Below are 24,538 nucleotides of genomic sequence, written 5' to 3' on the forward strand. Positions count from 1 at the left end.
ATAAATTATTATATCCCGAAGCTGGACCGGGCTATATATCAGTATACCTGACATAATACACTGGATTTATGTGGGGACCTGAGGAAAAACCACAGATCCCATGGCTAATATGAAGCTGTTATGAAGTAAGAGTGTAGTATTGGGCATCTATTCGTTATCACTATTAAGTACTGTACACTTGTTGTTTTATTGCAAAATTCACAGTTTTGTTTACAGTGACCAAAAATTGCTTTTTCTCCACTTGACACCTTTGTTTAATTTTGGGGCTGGTGTTGTTTTTAGGGGATCAGTACTAATGATAACCATAATAATAAGATATTTCTATATCTGTAACAGGTTGCTAAGTTTCCTCCTGACACGAGTCATTGTTGATTTCACTGTTATAGGGGAAAGGCTCTAGGGCGGCAGATAAGGCTGTTGCCATGGTGATGAAGGAGATACCGAGGGAGGAGCCTGCCGAGGAAAAGCCCCTCCTTACTATGAAATCACAGGTGGGCAGAATGGTAGGATTCCAAGGAGGAAGCTGACATATGTTGATTTTCACGGAGACCAACAATGAGCCGAGAATGATTTCTGTTCTTGGAGTCAAATGTTTCATAAGATTGAAAAACAGGGGTTGGGAGAGATATTTATGTATGGCCACTTTCCACCCCAAATTACATTGGGGGCGTATTGGGGGTGGGGAGCCATTGTTTTTCAATAGTTAGTACTTCAGCTGATGCATTTTTATCTCTAGCTAATCGACTTCAGCTTGGTCCTTTAGAAAACCCAAAATGCATACTACGCAATGTTATACAGAAAGAGAGAGTGAAAGAAATCACTTGGTGTTTCCTGATCTCGTGTATTAGAGCTTGGGGCTTAAAAACCAAAAACGACAGAGGAGTTGAGGAAAATTATTTACAGAACCACAGTGTACATATGTCAGTTACCAGTAGAGTGTCTAAAACCAATTGAAACTGTCAACTGTGATTCATGCTGTCCATACTTGCATAACAGAGTATATATAAATGCACATTCACAGCAAAAGGTTATGTTGATAAAACTTTATGTAAACTTCCGTAGAGGTGTGTGTCATTTTGCAAAATATGTTTTAGTGCCTTTAAAACACTGGACTGCCCTCATTTAAGTTTGAATCCCTTCTCACGTAACGAGTAAAAGTCAATATGCAGACCCATAGTTTGAAACGATTACTGTGAAAGTGTAGAGAAATTTTAATAGGTTCTTCTGTAAAAAAACAACAACAACAACAACACAACCAATCAAATGAAATCCTGTTTTGTTGAAACTCTGTGCCTTTGGTCTAGCTGTTGCCAGCATATGAGATTCTGGCTTCATTCAGATGCTATATGAGCTTTGGGCTGCGAGCAAGGGACTGAAACTTTCTCTTCTCTTTTTATCTAATCGCAGTTTAGTGTTACATCTGAACCCAGACAGTGTTTAATCTTAAGTACTGATTCGTGATGCAAGCCAGGTTCAAACAACCATGGTTGTTTTAATAAACCGAAGTTAAGATGAACTGCAATTTAATGTTTGGGCATAAGCTCATGTACATAACATTCAACCATAGTTTAGCTTTACATCCGAACCAGGAATAGTGTAAATTACACTATTAAACATGAATTGGATAAAATGGCAATAACCATCCGTTTTGATCTAAGCTGTGATGCTTGTCACGTGAGCTTATGGAGGCACTCTGTACTCTGTCACTCAATTTAGTTGGCAACTAAATTTAGAATATGTGTGCCTGCTCGGTGATAGTTATCTTCCAGTGATATTTATCTTACGATATATTACATAGGAGCATAAATTAAATACTGTACATTCTAAGTTGAATGCCAGATCAGAGCATATGTGTAAAATAAAAGTAATGATTTTAAGCATACTAGCCACAAGTGAGCAGGATGGTCGATAGCCCCTGATAATCAATAGTTTAAAATTTTATCTGGATTAAAATTCCAAAATCAGTTCCTTATTTCCACAGTCCCACTATTCTCTAAATACTGGATGGTTTATCTAGGATAATTACAAAAGGTCAGCTCAAAGGTTTCCCCTGGGTTGTCCAGATTGTATGTTCATGATCCATAGCAACTGCCAACGTTATCCTATACCTAGAAATCACTTTCTCTCAATTGCTCTTACAGATTTGCAATGCTGCATTATATATACAGAAACTCAAAATGTCCCGTGTTTAGATTGCATTACACAGGGCAGTTTTCCTACATGGATTACGCTGAATGGTGTGAAGATTGTGGCATTCTGGGCTTCTTATGTGTACATGCCTTGGGAATCCATTGCCCACTGAGATTCCCCAACTATATATATATAGATATACGTGTGGCAAGAGACACATGAACAGTCTTCTTACATGGATGTACCCATGTAGAAAAAACATCTTGTGAAACATCTCTACACTGGGACATGACTGGGTGATGGAATAGGATGCTCTCCTTTCTAACATCCTATTTGGATTTTACATAAATCAGCTTATGAATCGTACCTGTCGAGACACCTGATTCATAATGTGTTTTGTGCCCCATTTGTATTGGTTGTATGTAGCAGTTTACCATAAATCATTTGTGATACACTCCTTCAAAGTAAAATGTTGTGTCTGTTAGTCTGTGTACACTTTTTTCTCACTGTGTACCAGTTGACTTCATCCTTGTTACGCACCAGTTGGCTACACAAAGCCAAGAGAAGGCAAAATCAAGTGGATGAGTGAGTATTTTCAATAATTGTCTCCACATTGCGTGTGCCCACTTTTGCAGTAGGGTCATGTTGCCTTTCTCCCTTGCATACCTGTTATATAAATGTCTTGCTGTTTGATGATGCCTTTGTCCTTACCCTTCCCATGTGCACCTTTTGTTCAGAACATTTGTCTGGTATAATGTACTGGTAATGCCACAGGGAAAACTGCAAGACTTGGACGCAATTTATGCATTCCTTTTGCAGCAAGGAACCCACACAAATAATGCTTTCCTGTGGCTGGACTCCCATTTTGCATTGGTGATGTGTATAAGCATTGAACCAATGGGTTGTTTTTTATAATGTGACTATTTCCTGTGCCATCTTGAGTAAAATGATTCACAGGAAAGCTGTTTTTCAATAGTTCCCATGCCATAGAAGTATTGTACAAATCAGGAATTAACCTGTGGCCCTCTAGATGTTGTTAGACTCCAGCACACATCTGTCTCAGCTAGCATGGCAAATGAAATGATGCGGGTTTTCATTCAACCAAATCTGGAGCGTCACAGATTACCCAACCCTGGTGTAAATTGAGCCTTGGAATTATAGAACTGTAAGAATGACTAGTAAGTCCCAACTATCTGCCCAAGGCAGGCTCATCTGCCAAGCACTTTAGTGTGTTTATTTTGATTTCTGCACAAAATGAGGCCAATAAAGGTTTGCCTGCCTGGATGGCAGAATCTTAACACTGAGAACATAGTACGCAACAGGATTTCAAATATATATTTCCACCTGTTGCAGAATGGATGCCAACATCTTTTCTAAGTAAGATCAGCTCATAAATATCAGGTATTTTGTAGTAGGGTATGCTCATTTGTTTAAGGAGTGGGGGAGTGAAATACCATCTGTCAATTTATCAAGAACATCCTTGTTTTGGAAACTATGTAATACTTAAAAGTGTCACTTGTACTATATGATACAGCAGCTACATAATGGAGAAAAATAAGCAATAGTTTGTACAGGGAATAGTTGCAGGGGAAACTACTACAACCCTGGCTGAATATATACTCCCATTAACTCTGTATGCAATGAGCTATCACCACTGGCTTAAAAAGTGGTGCACAAACAAATCTATTTCTATCCTGTGGCTGCCATGTTGTTTCTTGGGGAATACTGTGTTTTGATACATTTTCCTCCAAACCAGCTTCGATCCGAATTGAGGAAAAGGATGGCCTACTTGTGTTTTAAGCCAGTAATGTGTATTGCAGCCCCCCGTGGATCTGCTTGAGCTGCATTTTCTTTGCAAATGTATGCTGGTTATTTCATTTATTTATTTATTAAGGGAGGTCTTTCCCACTCTTCAGGTAAAACCTCTCTGAGTAGCTAAAATACGGAACGACTAGAACCATGGTAAAATGTGTTTTGAAAGACCCAACAGGAACGACAGAAAGCCAGGCGATTATGCTCTGTAAGAACTCGACGTCTGGGTCAATAAATAGGCCTGCACATCAGAGACTGGATCAGGCAAGACTCCTAAAGGGGAGCATTCCAGAGTCTATATTCCAGAGGAATGTGGTGCAACAGCCATCAGCACCGGCCAAAGACATTTTGCTGCCTCAGATGGAATAGCAAATCACACACACACACACACACACACACACACACACACACACACACAAAACCCCACCTCAAGGTGAGTAGTACTTGAGCCTGGCCAAGCAACTGGTATCTTGTAAACTGAGGCAGGAAGTCTCACAAGACCTTCTATAATACTATAATTATCTTACATTAAAAATTATCCATTTGCCCTTTCATGACACCTAAAAGTAGCTACTTGAAGCAGTTGCTTCCTTCTGCCTAATGGTAGAGATGACCTTGCTCTGCGTTTTGATCCTTGTCCCTCGTACGCCTAAGCAAACCAGATTTGTAAAATAGCTTGAAAAAATTGTCTCTGGGCAAATGCCAGTAGGCTTTATTTGTCTCTAAGAACTCTTAAGCCATAACAATTTTAATAGATTATCAGACAGTTTGTAAGTTAATGTATTATTGCCTCTTTTACTTATCTTTTGCCGGGTGCGTATAATTTCTGCCAGACGATCCCCATGAGAATAATTTAAAAAATGAAATAAAAATTGCCTTGAAGAAACAGATCTCAGAAATTGGCTGGCTGCCTATAAGTTGAGTTGCCTTCCCTTCATCCAAATGAAACAGATTTTTCTATTAGCTGGTTTTTATCATAAGCGTGAAAGAATGAGAGTCAAAGAACTTCAGTTTAACTTTTTATTATATAGGTGATATAGATATATAGATAGAGATAGAGATAGACTTGTTCAACTGGAAGGAAAAACACTGAGCTGCATTTTAATATGAGGCTGTGTATCATTATTTGTACTTATTAAAAATAATAATGTAAAAGCAGAACTGCTGGATCAAAGCAAAGGCCCATCTATTCCAGCAGTCTGTTCTCACAGAGGCCAACCAGATGCTCACAGGAAGCCCACAAGCACTGCGTGACCCTAATAGCAATTTCAATTCACACTGCCTCCAATATTGAAGGGAACAGACAGTCATTATGACTAACAACAACTAACAACCATTATGACTAACAACCTAACAACAACAACAACAACAACAACAACAACAACCTTATTTTCCACAAAACCGTCTAGTTGCCTTTTTAAAACCATCCATCCTATGGTAGCAAATTCCATACCTTAACTGTGCAGATTGCAAGCTATGAATCTTGAACTGCTCATCAAGTAAATAAATAAATCCCCAACTACAAAGCCATTCCTTCAACATAAACAAAGTAAAAGGGTGGAGCAAAACCTCACAGAATAATTCTCTTTATTGGTAATTGACAATTTACAACTTAAGGGAGGCTCACCTACCTTATCTTTAGGCACCAGTGGTTTTTTGTGGGGGGGGGGGAATCTTTTCCACCAGGCTTTCCGGGATGTTTTAGTCCAGCCTTTTAAAAAACAATATGAACATATTTTACATGTTATTAGTTTTATGCCGGTTTTAATGTATATGTTATTTATTTGTTGTCGTAAGCCACTTTGAGCTACTTTTGTTTTTGTTTTTTAAAGTGACTAATGACTTTAGTTACTAATAATGAATCAGAATCATTCAGAATTACTAATAATGAATCAGCGTCCGTGCTCATAATGGAAAGTTTTTGACATTAGGGCATTTTAAGCTTAGAAAAGGATGCAATATACTTTCTCAAGAACCTCTGTACGGCCTCCGTATGGGCTCTGTGACCTTGTGTGGGTCACGTGACTCGTGTGGGAACACAAAGAGGAAGATGTGCATCCCAGTTTGGGGAATCAAGGTGTTGGAGGGCATGCCACAGCACAGTTGCCATTGCTGCATATCCACACCACATAGTATTCTGGAAAAGTCTATGTACAAATTCAAAAAAATGCAGCTGCATTGGTCTGTTGTAAGAAAAACGGGAATGAATAGTTAACGACATCTGTTCCACTGGCCTGCAAGGCCGAGGGGACCAAAACACTCTGAGGGGCATCAGGAGATGGAAGTACTGGGCAGATGAGGAGGACTGGTGGAGACCGCCTCCCCAGGAGCCTTTCAGAGAGGAGGAAGGAGCAGAGAGTATAGACCTACAAGCATGGTTTGAGACAGGGCAGGTAAAGGTAAAGGACCCCTGGATGGTTAAGTCCAGTCAAAGTTGACCACGGGGTTGTGATGCTCATCTCGCTTTCAGGCCAAGGGAGCCGGCATTTGTCCACAGACAGCTTTCCGGGTCATGTGGCCAGCATGACTAAACCGCTTCTGGCACAACAGAACTCCATGACGGAAACCAGAGCGCACGGAAACAGCGTTTACCTTCCCGCCGCAGCAGTACCTATTTATCTACTTGGATTGGCATGCTTTCAAACAGCTAGGTAGGCAGGAGCTGGGACAGAGCAACGGGAGCTCATCCTGTCATGGGTATTCGAACTGCCGACCTCCTGATCGGCAAGTCCAAAAGACTCAGTGGTTTAGACCACAGCGCCACCCGCATCCCATGAGACAGGGCACATGCTAGAGCTAGAAGAAGTTAGGAGTTGGGAAATAATGGGTGATGGAGAGCAGGAACAAGGTAGCATTGGACAGAGATAGCCTGTGCAGCAGCTAAATGACCCGCTGTCTCTGGAGAGTCTACCAGAGCCCCCACCTTCTCCAAAACCAGACGTTCGATGCGAATAGCTGAACAGAGAACCCAAATGAAGTTTGCCCTTAGCAGCAACCATAAGCAGCAGGAGGAGTATCATTGATAGGGAAGTAATGACCAGAATGGGGAAAGAGCTTTACTCGGAGCAACATCGGTTCAGAGTAGGTTCATTTCTCGGGCTTAAAGCTTGCTCTTTCTCTGCCTCTCTGGTTTCCTGGGCAATTAGCCAGGAGCCATTGACAAGCACCCTGACCATAGCTGCCAAGTTATCCCTTTTTTACAGGGATTTTCCCTTATGCTGAATAGGCTTCCTCGTGAGAAAAGTGAAAACTTGGCAGCTATGACCCTGACAATCCTTCACATTTTGATCAGGGATTGGTAATTTCGAAAAACCCGGGCCAAACCAGTCACTTCCCTAGCCTCCACCCTTCTCCCTCTCGTCCCTTGGTAGACCGTGCCCACTTAGGCTGGTGGGGCAGAGGACTGGTAGAGAGGCCAGCAGTAGATGGTGCCAGAGTCAACGACAGGCAGAGGCAACTCATGCTAGTTTTGCCCCCATTCTCCTCTCTGCTGGGTTCCACAAATGGCAGCACTGAGACTGAAGCAGGAGGAAGCCAACAGCCAGTAGGCTGGATGTAAGTAAGATGGCGGGCGGTGGGAGGCCTAGCTGAGCTTGGTGGGGCAGTGCCCCATTTGCTGTGATGGACCAGCCTCACAGCTCCCATCCAAAGGAAGCAAAGATTGGCCTTCTTGAAGGCGCATTGCAGGGTCTGAAGAGACTGGTCCCACCTTGGCCAATGCGGGTAGGTTTTCCGGCAAAACTAGTTGGTGATTGGAGGCCTGCTTCAAGCAACTCATTTGGGAAGTTTGTATCCGTTGCAATTCATCCCCTTCCTCCAACCAGTGCAGGTTAAAGGCTCAGGATATGAGCGATGAATTGTGTTACATTTGTACACAGCCCAGGGTTGTGTTGACATTGTTGCTCGAGCTAACTTCCATATTGCCCTCTGCTCTGGTATCCCTCAGGAAACTCTCTTCACTATCTTTACCCAAGCCATTTCCCAAACCTTTCATTTCCTCTTACCCAGTGCTATTTTTCTAGAAAAAGAGGTGACGGAACTCCCTTGTTGTCTTATGATGGCAATGGCAACCACCTGAGACTGAGTTGCAGCGAGTTCAGGCTGGAAAAAAGTCCTGCCCTTACCCTTGATTTAAGCAGCCCATAGAGTTCCACAGTAGAGCTAAATAGTTATTTTTTTCCACCTCGAAACATGGCATTATTCATTGTCTCTTTAGCATTCTTTATTTTATTTTTGAAAGGACAGAATTCTGTTAAAGTTGCGGATGAAACTGCTGTCACTCCATCAGCAGATTTGTTTATTTTTAAAAAATGCTTTACAAACAACAACAGGGAGCTGACCTCATACCCATCACCTGGTGGAAAACAGTATCATGGTGCAACAAATTTCTTCTAAGATGACCTTTCAAAATAATATATTATCCAGTTATGTTCACTCATGAGATGAAGCAGTAGCCTCAGCATGGTGCTACAAAATGATTTATTTTAGCCACTTAATGAGTCGAATAATAGATTGAAAAGTAAGACAGCTGATCAATGAAAACTCGGAAGCAGGTTGAGGGTTCTCAGTAGACTCTGCGGCCACATCAAAGGGTCTGATGTGGGCATGTAGTTTCATAGGCATAAGGAATGCCGCAATTGTTTCAGTACAATTACGTGTGCAGAGCATTTCTTGACCCTGAAGTGAGCAATTGTAGCCACGATTTGCATGGGGTATTGTGCTCATCCAAATTCCCACATGTGCACGGGAGCTGATGGTTTAGGACATTGATGTGCAATTCAGAGCCTGATGGGTGTGCAGGTCACCCATGGATGGTAACAGGATGGAGAGATTGGTGCACACTTTTTCTTCCCATCTGCGACAGCAAATCCTCACAGGGCATTCACAGCCTGTAAACATAAATATAAAGGATTGCAATTATCACAGGCAGAAAATGTTGCCATGTGGAAAGCTATTTTCTGGGATTCCAGGCAGGATCTTTCCCCACAGCACCCTAATTTCCTGTATCCCCTGCACCCCACACAGAGTTGCTTGGTCAGTCCACTGTGGGCTGTTTTTGAGGCTCTTACCTCCAGTCCCACCCTTAAAAAAACAAAAACCCAATGGTCCTCTTGCAGCTCTTTAGGTCTTCCCAAGCCTGGTGGTACTTCTGCTTGTGTGAGGATGGTGCCATTGTCCCTCAATAAGGATCCCCACCCAAAGAATGAGTTTGGCATTTGGCTCTAGCAAGCTTTGCCAACCTGGTGCCTTCCAGATTTACAGTCTGTGGCACCGTCTGTCTGCGATTGCTGTTGAAGGACTGGAGTGTCCTAGTCAAGCAGTCCTTAAAAACCCTGGAAGGGGGTTTCTGAGATCTGCTGAGCTGCGTTCACACTACACATTTAAAGTGCATTGCTTCCTCCAAAGAAGGAGTTTGCCCCTTGCAGTACTAACATTCCCAGCATCCTTAACAAGCTGCAGTGCCCAAGATTCTTTTGGGGAAGCCATGTGCTTTAAATGCAAGGCATGCATGCCATCTTCAACGTATGGATTGCATCCCCAACTCTTTGCTTGGTTATGCTGCTAGGAGTCCCTGGTTTACTCTCCACCCAGCAGTTGGTCAGGTTTGAGCCTATCTTATATCCACTGGTGTTTTGCTGCCCTTTAGCTCATCTCAAATGTCCAAAAAAGTCCAAATTGGAAGGTTGCTTTTTGTTTACTTAGGCAATTGTGCAGCTAAATTGTATGAGGGGAAAGCCACAAGCACATCTCTGCCCCCATGGTCACATCCACACCATACAGGATGCTGAGAGTTGTTAGAAAACCTATCAGAATTACAACTCCCAGCACCCTTTAAAAACTATAGTTCCCATTGTCTTTTTACAGGGGGAGCCATAACTGTTAAAATAGCATAAAGTGTTTTAAATGTATGGTGTTGATGCGACTCATGTCTTCTTTTGCATTTCTAGCCTGAGTCGGAGCACTTCCTGAAGTTTCTCTCTTAATCTAGAGCAGCGTTCCCCAAGTTGGTGCCTTCCAGATGTTGCTGTTGGACAAACAACTCTAACCTGCCCATTTGCTATATTAGCTGAGGCTGATGGGAGTTGTGGTCCAACAACATCTGGTGGAGGAAGGTCAGTTCAGACGCAAGGGCATGTTACAACACTGACTAATTACCAGGTAGAAAATAAGAAATACTGTACAAAAATGTATCTGCCAGCTGCTGAAGTGCCACGCAAAATCTGGGTTAATTTGATTATAAATTGTGTATATAATGCTGAATATAGTGCTGAAATCTAAAGTTGAGTGTCATAGGTATTGCTTAATGGTGTCTCTTTTTTTATTTGCTGCCTCACACCCAGTTGCTAGATCCATTTTGTTTTGTGCTTTCGAAAGACTTATTAGGCATAGTTTAGCCATTCGAGAGACTCACACACAAACACACACATCCCCTTTTGCTTTTCTGTCACTAGCTGGTGAATGAGCAACAAGAAAGCAGACCCCTCCTGAGCCCCTCCATCGATGACTTTCTTTGCGAAACCAAATCAGAAGCCATTGCAAGGCCTGTGACGTCAAATACAGCAGGTAACTGAAAGTTCTACTACTGTTGGTCATGTTCAAAGCAGTTCTTGGATGTTGTCTGGCATTTAGCTGTTCCGCTACTCCACCACTCTTCAAAAGCTCATGAAGTGGAGAGTTATGAGTGTCCTGCGTAATCCTAATAGAAAGGGATACAAACACACACACAAAACTGAAGGCTTAATTTAAGGAAGGGCAACCTGGTGTTGTTAGCAGAGCCACTTGCAGGCAGAGTCCAGAATGAAAAAGAAACTGATAATATTTTGCTGGGTAAATGGAACAAAAGCTGTAGATAATATGAAACAAAATAAACAGAGAGGTTTTGGCTTTCTTAATTCAGGCCTTGTTCACAGCAGGAAGACTTACAACTATACACACAGGAGAAAAATCCCTCAGAACTACACAGCCAATAAGAGTGTGTGGTACCTCAGCAAGTATCATGTCATTCTGACTGGTTCCTAGGAAACATCTCCACTGTTGCCACCTCTTTTGGTTAGCTGCCTGTCAACAAAATTAACCCTTATTTTACTAAGTGAATGATCCCTGCTGTTATGCTTCCAACAGTTGTCAGACTCCCGTCAGCACCAATTAGTGTGGCCAGTCATTAGGCATTACAACAGTTGTAATCCAACAGCAATTGAAAGGCCACAAGTTCCCCATCCTTTGCCTAATTGCTGGTCAAACTGCCATTGAAGAGGAAAAAGTGAGGTACATTTACATCTATCTTTTGACCTACTTTCATATTTTTAGCCTTCCATCTGACTCCCATCCTTCACCATAGTCCTCTGTTCTCTGTGTCCTTGTGTGTTTGATCTTGACTTAATCTTCTGCTTCCTATGTCCGAATATATCTGCTGTTGCATCATCTTCTTCTATCATCTTCTTCCTGGTGCCCATTGGTTCTTCTCTACCTCGAAAGCCATTTATCAGCTACCTTCTCTCCCTCCATGAAGGAATAAAAATGTTTTCAAACAGAAATTTCACCTAAGAGGGTTGAGGGGCAAGTCATCACTTTTAAAACATCTATAAGTATCCATCAGAAGACTGCTTTGTGCCGCTGTGCATCTCCCCTAAGAGCTTTTATTGGCTGCTACTGGAGACAATATTCTGGGCTGGATGCTTTATTTGTCTGACCTAGGAGGGCAGTTCTTATGCTAAGTGAAAAGAAGAATTCACTACTGCTTTCAAGAATTCAAAATAGGCACCGAGGAAGGGCAGGATCTGAGCAGCACAACCTTGAGGGCTTCAAGAGTCAGAACATTGACAAAGGGTCACCTGGCTGCTGATCACATACAAGGTGTCAGGACCAGACTAGAAAAAGATGACCTAATGTTTAGGCCAGGAAGTTCACTTCCAGAAGAGGAAATGCCCATAGCTCTGTGATAAAACATATATGTCGCATGCAGAAGGACCCAGGTTCAGTCCCCGGCATCTTCAGGTAGGTGTTAATACCCCAGAGGACAGGATCACACTTCAAAATGACCTTAACAGATTAGACAACTGGGCCAAAGCAAACAAGATGAATTTTAACAAGGAGAAATGTAAGGTACTACACTTGGGCAAAAAAAAATGAAAGGCACAAATACAGGATGGGAGACACCTGGCTTGAGAGCAGTACATGTGAAAAGGACCTAGGAGTCTTGGTAGACCACAAACTTGACATGAGTCAGCAGTGTGATGCAGCAGCTAAAAAGCCAATGCAATTCTGGGCTGCATCAATAGGAGTATAGCATCTAGATCTAGGGAAGTAATAGTACCACTGTATTCTGCTCTGGTCAGACCTCACCTGGAGTACTGTGTCCAGTTCTGGGCACCACAGTTCAAGAAGGATACTGACAAGCTGGAACGTGTCCAGAAGAGGGCAACCAAAATGGTCAAAGGCTTGGAAACGATGCCTTATGAGGAACGGCTTAGGGAGCTGGGTATGTTTAGCCTGGATAAGAGAAGGTTAAGGGGTGATATGATAGCCATGTTCAAATATATGAAAGGATGTCATATGGAGGAGGGAGAAAGATTGTTTTCTGCTGCTCCAGAGAAGCGGACACGGAGCAATGGATTCAAACTACAAGAAAGAAGATTCCACCTAAACATTAGGAAGAACTTCCTGATAGTAAGAGCTGTTCGGCAGTGGAATTTGCTACCAAGGAGTGTGGTGGAGTCTCCTTCTTTGGAGGTCTTTAAGCAGAGGCTTGACAGCCATATGTCAAGAATGCTTTGATGGTGTTTCCTGCTTGGCAGGGGGTTGGACTGGATGGTCCTTGTGGTCTCTTCCAACTCTGATTCTATGATTCTATGATTCTATGTGTGGAAGGTGTCTGAAACCTTGGAGAAAGGGCTACCATCCAACAGGGGCAATATCCAGCTAGATGGACCAATGGTGTGGTTTAGTATATGGCAGCTTCAAATCCCCACTGAGCCATGAAGCTCACTGGGTGACCTTGGGCCAGTCACGGCCTACCCTACCTCACAGGGTTATTGTAGGGATTGACTGAGGAGGGGGTGGGCCATGTAAACCAGCTTGAGCTCCTTGGAGAAAAAGTGGGGTAGACATGCAGTGAATAGATAATATTTATACTTTCGTAAAGCTGATCAAGGCGGCTCACAGCATACAAAACATAATAAAGCCAGCCTATAAATAGCCATAAAACATAATAAATCAATAAAACAGATATAGTTGGTTAATAAGAGAAAGTCATATTGTTAAGGTCTGTCTGAACAGTACAATTTGTTCCACAGGGCAGGCCTGCCATACTAATGGCTTGACCCCCTAATCTGTATATTTGAGGGTATTGTTGCTTTCATGTTAAATTTGATGGTTGCATGTTAACTGTGTATGTAATTCACCCAGAGATTTGCACAAAGCTGGGGTAGCCCTAATTGACCTGTTCTCATGGCTATCACTGGGGAAAGAGACATTTGCATTTTTGATATATAGCCAATACCAAAATGACCATGAAACAGAGGGTACCGTGGCTCTGGTACGCCACAGATCCAGCCAGCCCAGCATCTATCTATATTTTTTGCAAAAAGGAAGGAGATGCCAGGAAACATTCAGACGTCTTCCATCCTCTGTCAGTCACTCCCAGTTTTTCTTCCAGTCCCAGAGGTTTGGGGACATCCTGTATACGACCTCTATATCCTCTTTTCTGCTTAATAACTGTTGATGCCTTTCATGAGCTTGTCGAAATCCTCTTACGAACCATGTATATGCCAACTTAGCTAAGCCACACTGACACAGATGTTCAAACACGTTAAAGTCGAGCGAGTTGGGAGGGGAGGGAATAAACTCATAGCATCAGCAAAACGGGTAGGGGAAACAGCTTCAGAATGTCACCTAAAAGAATCCCATGCAGCTCCATTTTTTTCTGAATGACACAGGGGCCACGCAAGTGGAGGTTTGTCCACACAGATCTTAAGACCGACATCATCATTCCTTTTCTAGTGCAATCCTATGCATGTCTACTGAGAAGTAAATCCTGTTGCATTCATTGGGACATTGTTCCCAGTAATAAATGCAGTAAATAAAAATAAATAATTGTGCATAAGATAGCAATCTTGAAATGGTGACATACATGTCACTTCTCATTGATGTCTTGCAATTCAGCTTTTTTTTCCCAAATGCAAATTTCGACAATGACATTGCCTTTATATAAGCTGGGGTCTTAAACATGCCACTCAATTGACACAGGTCTTCCAAGATTTATACCAGGGCATCGCATGAAGCTGCTTGTGAAAGTGCACATTCTGCACAGCAAAGAAAACGAAAACACTCTGGTGTGGAGCATGCCTTCGAATGACAAACAGAATTTGGTGTCTCCTTAAAGCTGAGGCCACAGAGGTTACATAGGAATACAGGAGGCTGCCAGGGTCAGACCTTTGCTCCATCTAGCTCGGTATTGTCTATTAGCAGTGCCTCTCCAGATTTCAGGCAGTGTCAGTGGAGTCACTCAGCCCTGCCTGGAGATGCCAGGGATTGAACCTCTGCTCTTCTGCATGCAAATCAGATGCTCTAGTATTATGGTGCTATGGTTCAACCCAATGGGAAAAGTCAGTCAAAGTTAAGCCTTTGTAGGTCTCACTGATTTCAATAGCACATTGCTATTGAATAACCGCAGGTGGGGCTGTGGGTTAAACCACATAGCCTAGGACTTGCTGATCAGAAGGTCTGCGGTTCGAATCCCTGCGACGGGGTGAGCTCCCGTTGCTCAGTCCCCACTCCTGCCCACCTAGCAGTTTGAAAGCACGTCAAAGTGCAAATAGATAAATAGGTACCGCTACAGCGGGAAGGTAAACGGCGTTTCCATGCGCTGCTCTGGTTCGCCAGAAGCGGCTTTGTCATGCTGGCCACATGACCTGGAAGCTGTACGCCGGCTCCCTCGGCCAATAAAGCGAGATGAGTGCCGCAACCCCAGAGTCGGTCACGACTGGACCTAATGGTCAGGGGTCCCTTTACCTTTTATACTCTTCCACTGGAGCTATTGTGTCTTAAGAGTGATTTTGCCCAAAGATTACTGAGTTGTTTTTACATTTTTTTAACAAAAAAAACCCCAATGTATAAAAGAAACACAAACAATCCCAATGGAGAAGTCAGGGAAATCCAAGGTTAAAACATGCATTAACTCACGATGGCTAAATACACCAATTCTGACATTAGCGCTGGTTGATTATGTATATCTGCATCCCTAATTAATGCACTCCCCTAAAACAATATGCAGAAAATGCAAGATTTAATTAAACACAATGCTCACAATCATTCCTATTGTCAAATGGAATCTAATAACTGTTTCTTAATGAGCCCTCGAGTCTCATTAACAATGCAGTGTTTTTACAACGATATTTTCCAATTCATTTTGAACTCCAAACCACTCCACTGCTAATCCTTGATATGGATATACAAACTAACTGCAAGGGAAATTGCTTGATAATCAAGGTTGGTGTCAGTGGTTGGTAACATCAGACACCTGCTGACCCCCTGGAGTTCCCTGGTCCAGCCCTTCCTCTTCCTTTTTGCCATTGCTTCCTGGCTCCCCTTCTGTCTCCAAGGATTCAGGAAAAGACAGGAGGCAGCAGAAAAGACAGCAGCCTCCACTTGCCTTGACCCTTCCTTCTGGCCAGTATCATGGATCGGGTCCATAGGTAAACAGGTGGACCATGGTGACAAAGGTGGCAACTTTCAGGGCACACTGAAGGTGTGTTGCCCATGGGTGCTCCTCGTCACCCAAATATACAAAATGCTGGAGTTTGGCACAGTTGTTAGTGCAAATAGAAGAATGATTGTGGCTGCAGCTCCACACCTGCTCCCTGTCCACCACCAAGATATAATTCCTCTGCCTAATGTCCAGTCTACATGTGCAGAAAAAGCATATGGCTTCATTCTTCCACTTTAGGCAGGAAGTGAGGGATTACATGTTTGAATGTTCCACTTTTTAAGAAACAAATGAAATCTCCCTGCAAGTGGAAGTGTCGTGGGCAGACACATGGAACCTTGTGTCATGGTGTGTTTATTTTCTCCATGCAGGGAGCTTTTCATGCCAGAGAAAAGTAATTACCCCTCACTGCACCAGTACAGACTCAGGAGAACTATATGGTATTCCATATGATTTGGCTGTTCACATTGTTTGACACTTTAGTTATACTTGTGGGAAATCAAAGCAGCATTTTGTTTAATTTTAGGTAACAGTAGCCAGAGAAGCAGCTGATTTGCATCAGCATAGGGAGAAGGATTTAGCCCTTCACACACACACACACACACACACACACACACACACACACACACGAAGCTGCTATTAGCTGTGAAGTCATATTAGATATGATACATAAGCACACCCTTATTGTCCTTCAAATTTGGACAGGGCAGACCACCCAGTCTAAATAGAATGACATAGGAGATGTATAATCCCCACTCACCTGTGTGTCACATATAGCTTGACTTGCTCTGACAAGGTCTAAGAATTTGATTTACCCTTAACACATTTCTTCTTAAGACACTGGAAATGCAACATCCAATAAAAGTGAGTGCTTAAAACGGTTTTATTATGTTGGACCTCCGATAGTTTTGTCAACAGGGTTGGATCTCTTGGACCTGAGCGAACCAGTCTCCCAAACCCAAAACAAAGTGAAAAAGTTGGAGATTTCCTCAAGAGGGGAAAGCTTGAAGGCTTCAACTCACAGGAAAAAGGCAGACAATCCAGACCTTATCAGTGTGGATGCTGAGCAGAAAATCCAGCCTGCCAGAGCTCCCGAGAAGTCATCATTGGATTTAGGTACTTAGCATCTTCGATCACCAGCTACAGCTTCCCCATTTTTCACATGCTTTGCTTTTCCCTCAGTCTTAGAGGCCTTGCTTGACTGCAGGGCTTGAGCTTCAGGAAGCCAGGCTGGGGAAAAGCCTGGCAAGCTACCCATTGCATGCAGGTGTGGGGTACCTTTGGCCATCCAGATGTTGCTGAACTACAACTGAGTAGCTGGAGGGTATGCAATAGTGGTACGTGGTGTTGAGCCCTCTGGTTGGTGAGTAGTAGGAAGCCTCTGCAATTGCTAAGCCTGATATAAGGGATCAGAGCTAGGGGATGGTAGACTGGAGATCTTGAAGCAAAGAGTGGATAACCATCTATTGGGGACACTCATGCTCTGGATTCCCTGCATTGAGCTGGGGACCTTAGACTGTCTGGTCTGCAGTGCGCCCTCCTGCTCTATGGCCTCACCCACACCATATATTAAAGCAGTATTATACCACTTTAATCAAGTGTGGCTTTCCCAAAAGAATCATGGGAGCTGTAGTTTGTAGTGCTGAGAGTTGTTACGAGACCCCTATTCCGCTGCTCACAGAGCTACAATTCCATGATGAATCCCTCTTCTCGGAAAACTCTGGGCATTGTACCTTTGTGTGGGGAATAAGGGTCTCCTAACAACTCTCAGCTCTGGTACCAGTGTCCATGTTAAGTCTGGTGGTTGTATTATTGTGTATTATAATACCACCACCAGACTTAACATAGACACTGGTACCAGAGCCTGCAATAAACCCAGATGCCAACTTTGCTGCCACATACACCCGGACAACACCATTACTGGCCCCAACAACATCAAACATACCATCTCAGGACAATTTAATTGCTCATCTTCTAACATTGTGTATGCCATCAAATGACAACAGTGCCCTTCAGCTCTCTGTATTGGACAAACAGGCCAAACCCTACGCCAAAGGTTAAATGGACATAAATCTGACATCAGGAATCACAAGACAGAGAAACCAGTAGGAGAACACTTCAATCTCCCAGGACATTCTATACAAGATCTCAAAGCAGCTGTCTTATTACAAAAGAATTTCAGAAATAGACTAGAAAGAGAAGTTGCTGAATTGCAACTTATTACCAAACTTAGAACCATGGAGAGACCTGGTCTGAATAGAGACATTGGGTTCTTATCTCATTATACATGATAAAGCTATTTTTAGCCATCTCACCCCTTGCTTCTTCCTGTAAGACCAATTGAAGTTGTTAACAGTCGTCAACACCTATCAGCCAATCACCCATTCCCACCACCCTTCTGAGTAATACCCCTCCCCACCCTCTCACTATATATAAGGGTCTGGTGACTTCTGTTTCAGTGTATCTGAAGAAGTGTGCATGCACATGAAAGCTCATACCAGTGACAAACTCAGTTGGTCTCTAAGGTGCTACTGGAAGGAATTTATTTTATTTTATTTCGACTACGGCAGACCAACACGGCTACCTACCTGTAACTTTTTCATTAGCTTTCCTTTCTGCTTTGAATGCTTTTCTGCCAATACCTACTGTGCTTCCCTAGTTCTTTCTCTTTAAAAGCTGAACACCTTGGAAGGTACTTGCCGTACTTCTCTTTAAAAGCTGAACAGCTTGGAAGGTACTTGCTGTACTTGGAAGGTACTTGGAAGGCAAGGCCCGCAAGGAAACACTCTTGAATTTGGGAACTAAACTGGGAAAGGTTGCTAAAAGGTCTCTGATAGGCATTTGAGGATGTTGGGGCTGGTATCAATTTGGGGTATGTCTCTGTCCCAATTTGCTTTGTAATTTCTGGCTTGAAATTGGAGCCATCCTAGGGAGAATTTATAAAACTACCCCCTGCCATGACTCACCATTTTCCTTGCCATGCTTCCATGAATCCCAGTTAGTATTACCAGGCTTAAAAATGAGGGCAAGCAGTATCGCCCTCACTCTGAATGGCTTCAGGGCAATACAGTTGTACCTTGGAAGTCGAACGGAATCCGTTCCAGAAGTCCATTTGACTTCCAAAATGTTCGGAAACCAAAGCATGGCTTCTGATTGGCTGAAGGAAGTTCCTGCAGCCAATCGGAAGCCACGGAAGCCCCATCGGATGTTCAGGTTCCAAAGAACGTTTGCAAACCAGAACACTCACTTCCAGGTTTGCGGCGTTCGGGAGCTAAAACATCCAAGTACCAAGGCATTCTGGATCCAAGGTATGACTGTATTAGGTTATCACAAAGCCAGTTAAGAGTGAGAACAAACAAAATTCCCTTCACTATGCATTCTGCTGGTTTAAAAAAATGGCAACCACTAGAACATTGGTATTCCTGGGAGTATGATTGTTGTTGCATTTTTGTTCATGTTCACACTCATCATCATCATCATCATCATCATCAAAATGCTCCCCAGCTTCTCAGCATGCAAGAAAGGGTGCTGAAAGTAGGAGAGGCTTTTGACTTAAACCTGATTTTTGTAAAAGAGACAGATGCAACAAAACACACACATGTCTCCAGTCCTCTTTCCTCACAAGGAAACCGTCCCTGTAAATCTTCCCCATCGCTTAGGAAAGTGGCAGGTGCAAAAGCTATTTTGAATGAAATGACCTTTAGTAAAGTCGCAGTGATTTCCCAAAGTGTCATGTCTGTGTGAAATGTGACCATTTGTGCAAATGTATTGTTGGCTCTCAAGCTCGTCTTGTTCTTAGCTGTAACAACACTGATAACAATAAGAGCAGCATATAGCTTGGAGTGGATGAGATTTGTTTTTTTAGCTCCATAGACCGTTTCCTCCCTGAACTTGTTTGGCTCTGGAATGAAAGCTATCTATTCCTGAGCCCTTGCAAGATCTTGTTTTCTTTTCTCCTTCTCAGTCAATGTCCAGGCGCAGCTAGAGAAATGGGATGATGTGAAGTTTCATGGAGACAGAGCCAGCAAAGGCTTCCCAGCACCTGAGAGAAAACCTTCATCTACTAGAGCTCCATCAAAAGAATTTCTATGGTAAAACATACTTACCAGCTTTTGCAACAGGGCCGGCTCTGCTGTTGTGCAAGGTGAAGCATCCTGCCTCGGGCAGCAGGTTCAGAGCTACCACTAAAGAATAGCAAACTGTCATGTATTAATGGCAGGGATGGCCAATTCATCATGCACCCATGGCTTTCTTGGCATCACCATTCCCAGAGGCAGGAAGGCGAAGATATCCATCTGCTGCTTCCAGATTTTGCAAGCACTCTTCTATGATTCTATGATTCTTTCCTAGGAAATGAAATGGTGCTTGTAAAGAGATCACTGGGGCAAGCCTCACAGCAGCAAAAGGGACAACTTTATAATAGCTTTCAATGTTTGGGACATTATTCCTAATTGAATTGCATTTAAGCTCACACCCGTGGTGTACATTTAATGCACTCTTATACCACTTTAAGAGTCATGGTTTCCCTCTGATATCCTGGGAACTGTAGTTTGTTAAGGGTATCCTAGCAACTCTCGGTCGCCTTAACAAACTATAGTTTCTAGGATTCTTTGGGGAAAGCCATGACTCTTAAAGTGATGAAAGATTGCTTTAAGCATATGATGCGGATGCGACCTCTAAAAGCTTTTCTTCAAACAAAACAAAAACCCCACCTTTGCTACCGACTTTGCTCACTTTCACAGAATGACCACTCCACACATCAAATGGGGGGCAACCTTTGCGTGGTCGTGCGCAGCCCCCTGATCCTATAAGGAGACTCCCTGGTAGTTCGGAGCTGGCATCACCTTCCCAGGTAGGATGCCAGGGGTCTCCGCCTACCCCAGCCTAGCATCCAATCCTGCCTGGGGAGGTGTTGCCAGGGGTAAGGGGGGAGGGACTTTCCAGCTCTCACAATAGAATTTGAATCTTACCTCCAAGCACCAGTTGGCTCCAGAGCTTCTCCCACCCTCCACACCCTCATTCAAGTTTATTTTGCAGGTTAACCTTTTTTCCACAGGTACACAGGCGCTGCTACGTCAAGGTCTCTGTTGAAGGGCTGGAAAGGAATTTTCCTGCATTGGCAGGTTTTGCCTCTCCCGTAGCAATATGTCACAACTTTGGTGGTTTCAGACCTTGGGCGAAATTCTTTGGTGATTTTCCTAGAGGGAGTGGCGTGAGGCAGAGACCTCACCCCTTCCGGCAACAAGATTGGAGTATTGGGGGGAGCGTGGACCATTCCAATAGGTGTCATCACTTCCCCCTTCCAGCGGCGGCGAACGGGGGGGCGGACTCTCTCTGCTTGAACATATGTTCTCCAGAGCCAGCCCCAACCCCCATACATTTGGATAACCCCGAAGCCTCCCAGAACCCCAGCTGGGGACTGGGAAGGATAACGCCCAATGCCTGAGCCAAGGTCTCCCTACATCTGAATCTTAATAAAGTTGTGGCCAATTTGAATCCCATAGCACATTGTCTTGCGTCATTATTCTGCTCAGGGGGTCGCCTGGGTTTTGGGGGACTCCGCCTGTCCACGCAAACACTACCGTTGCTCTTCACTACAGCTGCTACAACACCTGCGAGGACAGAACCACTTTGCTCTCACCACAAGCCTGGGAATTATAACGAGTTGTGCCAAAAGCATCATATCACTGGCCTTTGTTTCTCCCTTCACTGTTTTGCACATGCCTAGAATTACAAAGCATGCATCCTACGATGTAGGCAAGACTCTGCCATTGTTGCAGTGATGGGATCTAGAAATGCTTTTCCTCCCTTAGGTCTGCAGAGAACAGGTCCCAGTCAGAGCTGGCCACTGTCAAGACTGCACTGGAATCTGACTCAGCCTCGGATATAGAGTTAGCGCCTGCTCCTGCTCCTGCACCAAAGGTAAGAGGTCAGCGTCATTTGGACAAGTTCTGCATTCAAGGAAGGCTTTTCCAAGCTGGTGTCCTCCAGCTGCTTTGGACTACTGTACTTCAATCATGAGGTGTGGGAGAGATTTGCGTTCTTAGCTTTATGCTGACCCACTGGAACAGGTCCAGTCCTCTTTTCTACTTCATTGGCTGCCTATTTGTGTCTAGATTCAGTTAAATCTGTTTTTATAGCCATAAATTATCTAACAGGTACTCATACTTCAAAGGATACATGAGAACTGTAGTGAGGGGAAGGGGACTTGGAATCTCTACCAGATAAAAGCCCCTACTTGTGCACATCACCCAAATCTCTGGTGGTGCAAGATTCCAGATGTTCCAGGTGCTTCGTTTTGTAATGAGGCTCTGTGTCATCTGTTTGATATATGGTTTATTTACATATATATACGATCTGAAACTATGATGATGGGGCTCACAGCATCAACACTCCAATAGAGTATTGTCTCATGGCAACAGCTTTGGATTCCAACAGAAATCAGGCATGGCTCTGCCTTTCCCAGCTGCCTAGCCGGCAGCTTCCAGCTTCTGGTTTCTACCGGTACAACTCCCATCAGCCCCAACAAGAGAAAAGCAGCTAAATTTATTTCTTTGGCGGGGGGATGGATTTCAGCACATCACTCCCTCTGCCTTTCTTATGCTCTAAGTGATGTATAATAACATCCATGCTTAGTTAGTTGACTATTAGTAAAAGGTACGTTGTATCAATGATTTTAATTTCTGGGGATTTATAGGAATTCAGAGGGAGAAAGTATGTTGGGGCAAACATTAGCGTAGCAGGTGGTGAAATGTTCTTTGGCCTGGCGGCAACCCCTAAACAACTCTTCTGGGCACACATGCCAGCAGTGTGTGTGGCCACCCCCCTCTCCTGAGAATACTCTTATATGCATACATGAATATATACAATACACACACAGGATCTGTGCACTGTCAGGCAAGCACACACATACATACATACACACACACACACACCCTCAGCTGATTGGCACAGATAAGCAAAAGAGGGAATTAAGCCCCCCCCCCTCCAGACATCAAATGATCAGTCTGATGACTGGGGAGCAAAGGGATTTGCATCCTCTTTCTGCCCACCCCAGTGCCTACTTTAATTTTTGTTCTCTTTGCTACTGTCACCAAAACCATGGGAGGTTAGATCAGATCTTTGGGCCAGGGTTTAGCCAGCCACTATGTAAACCACAGAGCCTTGGGCTTGCCGATTGGAAGGTCGGCGGTTCGAATCCCCGTGACGGGGTGAGCTCCTGTTGCTCTGTCCCAGCTCCTGCCCACCTAGCAGTTCAAAAGCACCTCAAAGTGCAAGTAGATAAATAGATACCACTCCGGCGGAAAGGTAAACGGTGTTTCCTTGCGCTGCTCTGGTTTTGCCAGAAGCGGCTTAGTCATGCTGGACACATGACCCGGAAAAACTGTCTGTGGACAAACGTCGGCTCCCTCGGCCAGCGAGGGATGAGCACCGCAACCCCAAAGTCATTCATGACTGGACTTAACTGTCAGGGGTCCTTAACCTTTTATGTTAGAAGGAAGAGACTTAGGACCATCTCTCCGTGACATGAATCCTCCAGATGACCAGGATTTGCCCGTTTGTTGTTGCTTCTATAATTTGTGTGCTGCTTCACGTAAGGCTCTGGGAGGTCAATTGCAAGGGGGGGGGATATCACCACCAGCTGGCTGTTGGAAAAACATGAGATTTTTTGACACAACACTTCCTTGCCATAAATACTCTTATGGGCATAAATCAGAGCGACTGCAGCTCAGCTCTTGCAGACATGCTGGAAGATTGATGCTGCAGTAAAAAAAAGAGGTGACATTAAAAAGCAGAAAAGGGGGGGGGTTGTGAGGTTGCACAACAGAGGCATTCTGGGATAGTTCCTGGTTAGTTCCAGGCCTTTCCTCCTTTTGTACATGAATCACAGAAAGGCATTCCATATGCTCTTTTGAAAAATTCACATATTCAGATCTGCAGGTAGAAAATCTGCTGAAACACCCGGAGGGGAGCTTTCTCTAAGTTCAGGGAATGGGTTGTTGTTGTTTTGTCCTGTTTATTTAAGGGGAATGTAGCCTCCTCTTGTCACTAGCACAGAATGGATGCAGAAATGTGGCAAATTCAATGTAAGAATGGGGGGAAAATAGAAACTGATAGAAACTGAAACTGACAGATTTGCCTACCCCTCCCCTTAGCCATGCTCCCCTTTAGGGAGTGGGGGACTAAACCTCACCTCCCCAGGCACCACAGTCCCAATGTAAAGACAAAAACAGACTACATGCCACACATTTGTAGTTTGTTGGGCAAATTGACCATCTTTTAACACCTACCGTGCTTCACTTTTCAAATCTTCAAAAGGACCTCATATTGAATCTTGAGCATTTTTTTTTAATCTTAACAGTTTTAAATGGCACAAACGTTTATATTAATATTAACAGCTGATAAATTATTATCAAAAGGATTTTAATCCAAGTATTGCTTATCAGATGCCAGCCCTAGTTGTGACTCAGTAAGGTTGTAACTCAGAAGTAAGCCCCATTGAACTCTGTGGGATTTACTGCTGAGTCCACATGCAAAGGATCAGGCTGTCAGGCTGTAATGCTGTCCATGCTGGTTAAATGCTATTTATCTCTGTGGGATTTAAACTGCCCAACCGTGAACGGAATTGCAGCCTTTTCCTTGGGAGTGAGGCAAGGCCTGCTATATCTGGCACCCACAATATGGTGTTGCTGTGACAGATTCGAACTTTGCAGCTCCCGTTGCGTAACTGAAAAGATTCTCTGACATCTTGGCTGCTTAGAAACACTTTAAATGATGCTCTCAGCGTTTCTGTTTCTCATAATGTTTGTCTGCATGCACAAAGCAAATCATGCCCTTCATATTTAACTACGGTCTCCAAGCTCATGCAAGTGTCATCTGCCTAATCCAGAC

The 24,538-nt window shown here is 43.7% G+C and overlaps 1 protein-coding gene across 2 annotated transcripts in view; it reads left to right on the plus strand.

Moving 5' to 3' along the window:
• Positions 1 to 386: 386 nt before the first annotated feature.
• PEX5L (peroxisomal biogenesis factor 5 like) overlaps positions 387 to 24,538 on the plus strand; it is a 59,900-nt gene continuing 35,748 nt past the window's right edge. The window contains exons 1-5 of one of the 2 annotated variants that reach the window (XM_035133247.2): positions 387 to 503; positions 10,395 to 10,506; positions 16,553 to 16,762; positions 19,611 to 19,737; positions 21,460 to 21,568. In XM_035133247.2, coding sequence (XP_034989138.1) covers positions 423 to 503; positions 10,395 to 10,506; positions 16,553 to 16,762; positions 19,611 to 19,737; positions 21,460 to 21,568 — 639 coding nt within the window. In that variant the 5' untranslated portion in view covers positions 387 to 422. The remainder of the gene's footprint in view (positions 504 to 10,394; positions 10,507 to 16,552; positions 16,763 to 19,610; positions 19,738 to 21,459; positions 21,569 to 24,538) is intronic. The other variant, XM_035133245.2, reaches the window with a different exon arrangement.

Source organism: Zootoca vivipara, chromosome 5, assembly GCF_963506605.1.
Source record: "Zootoca vivipara chromosome 5, rZooViv1.1, whole genome shotgun sequence".
Taxonomy (NCBI): domain Eukaryota; kingdom Metazoa; phylum Chordata; class Lepidosauria; order Squamata; family Lacertidae; genus Zootoca; species Zootoca vivipara.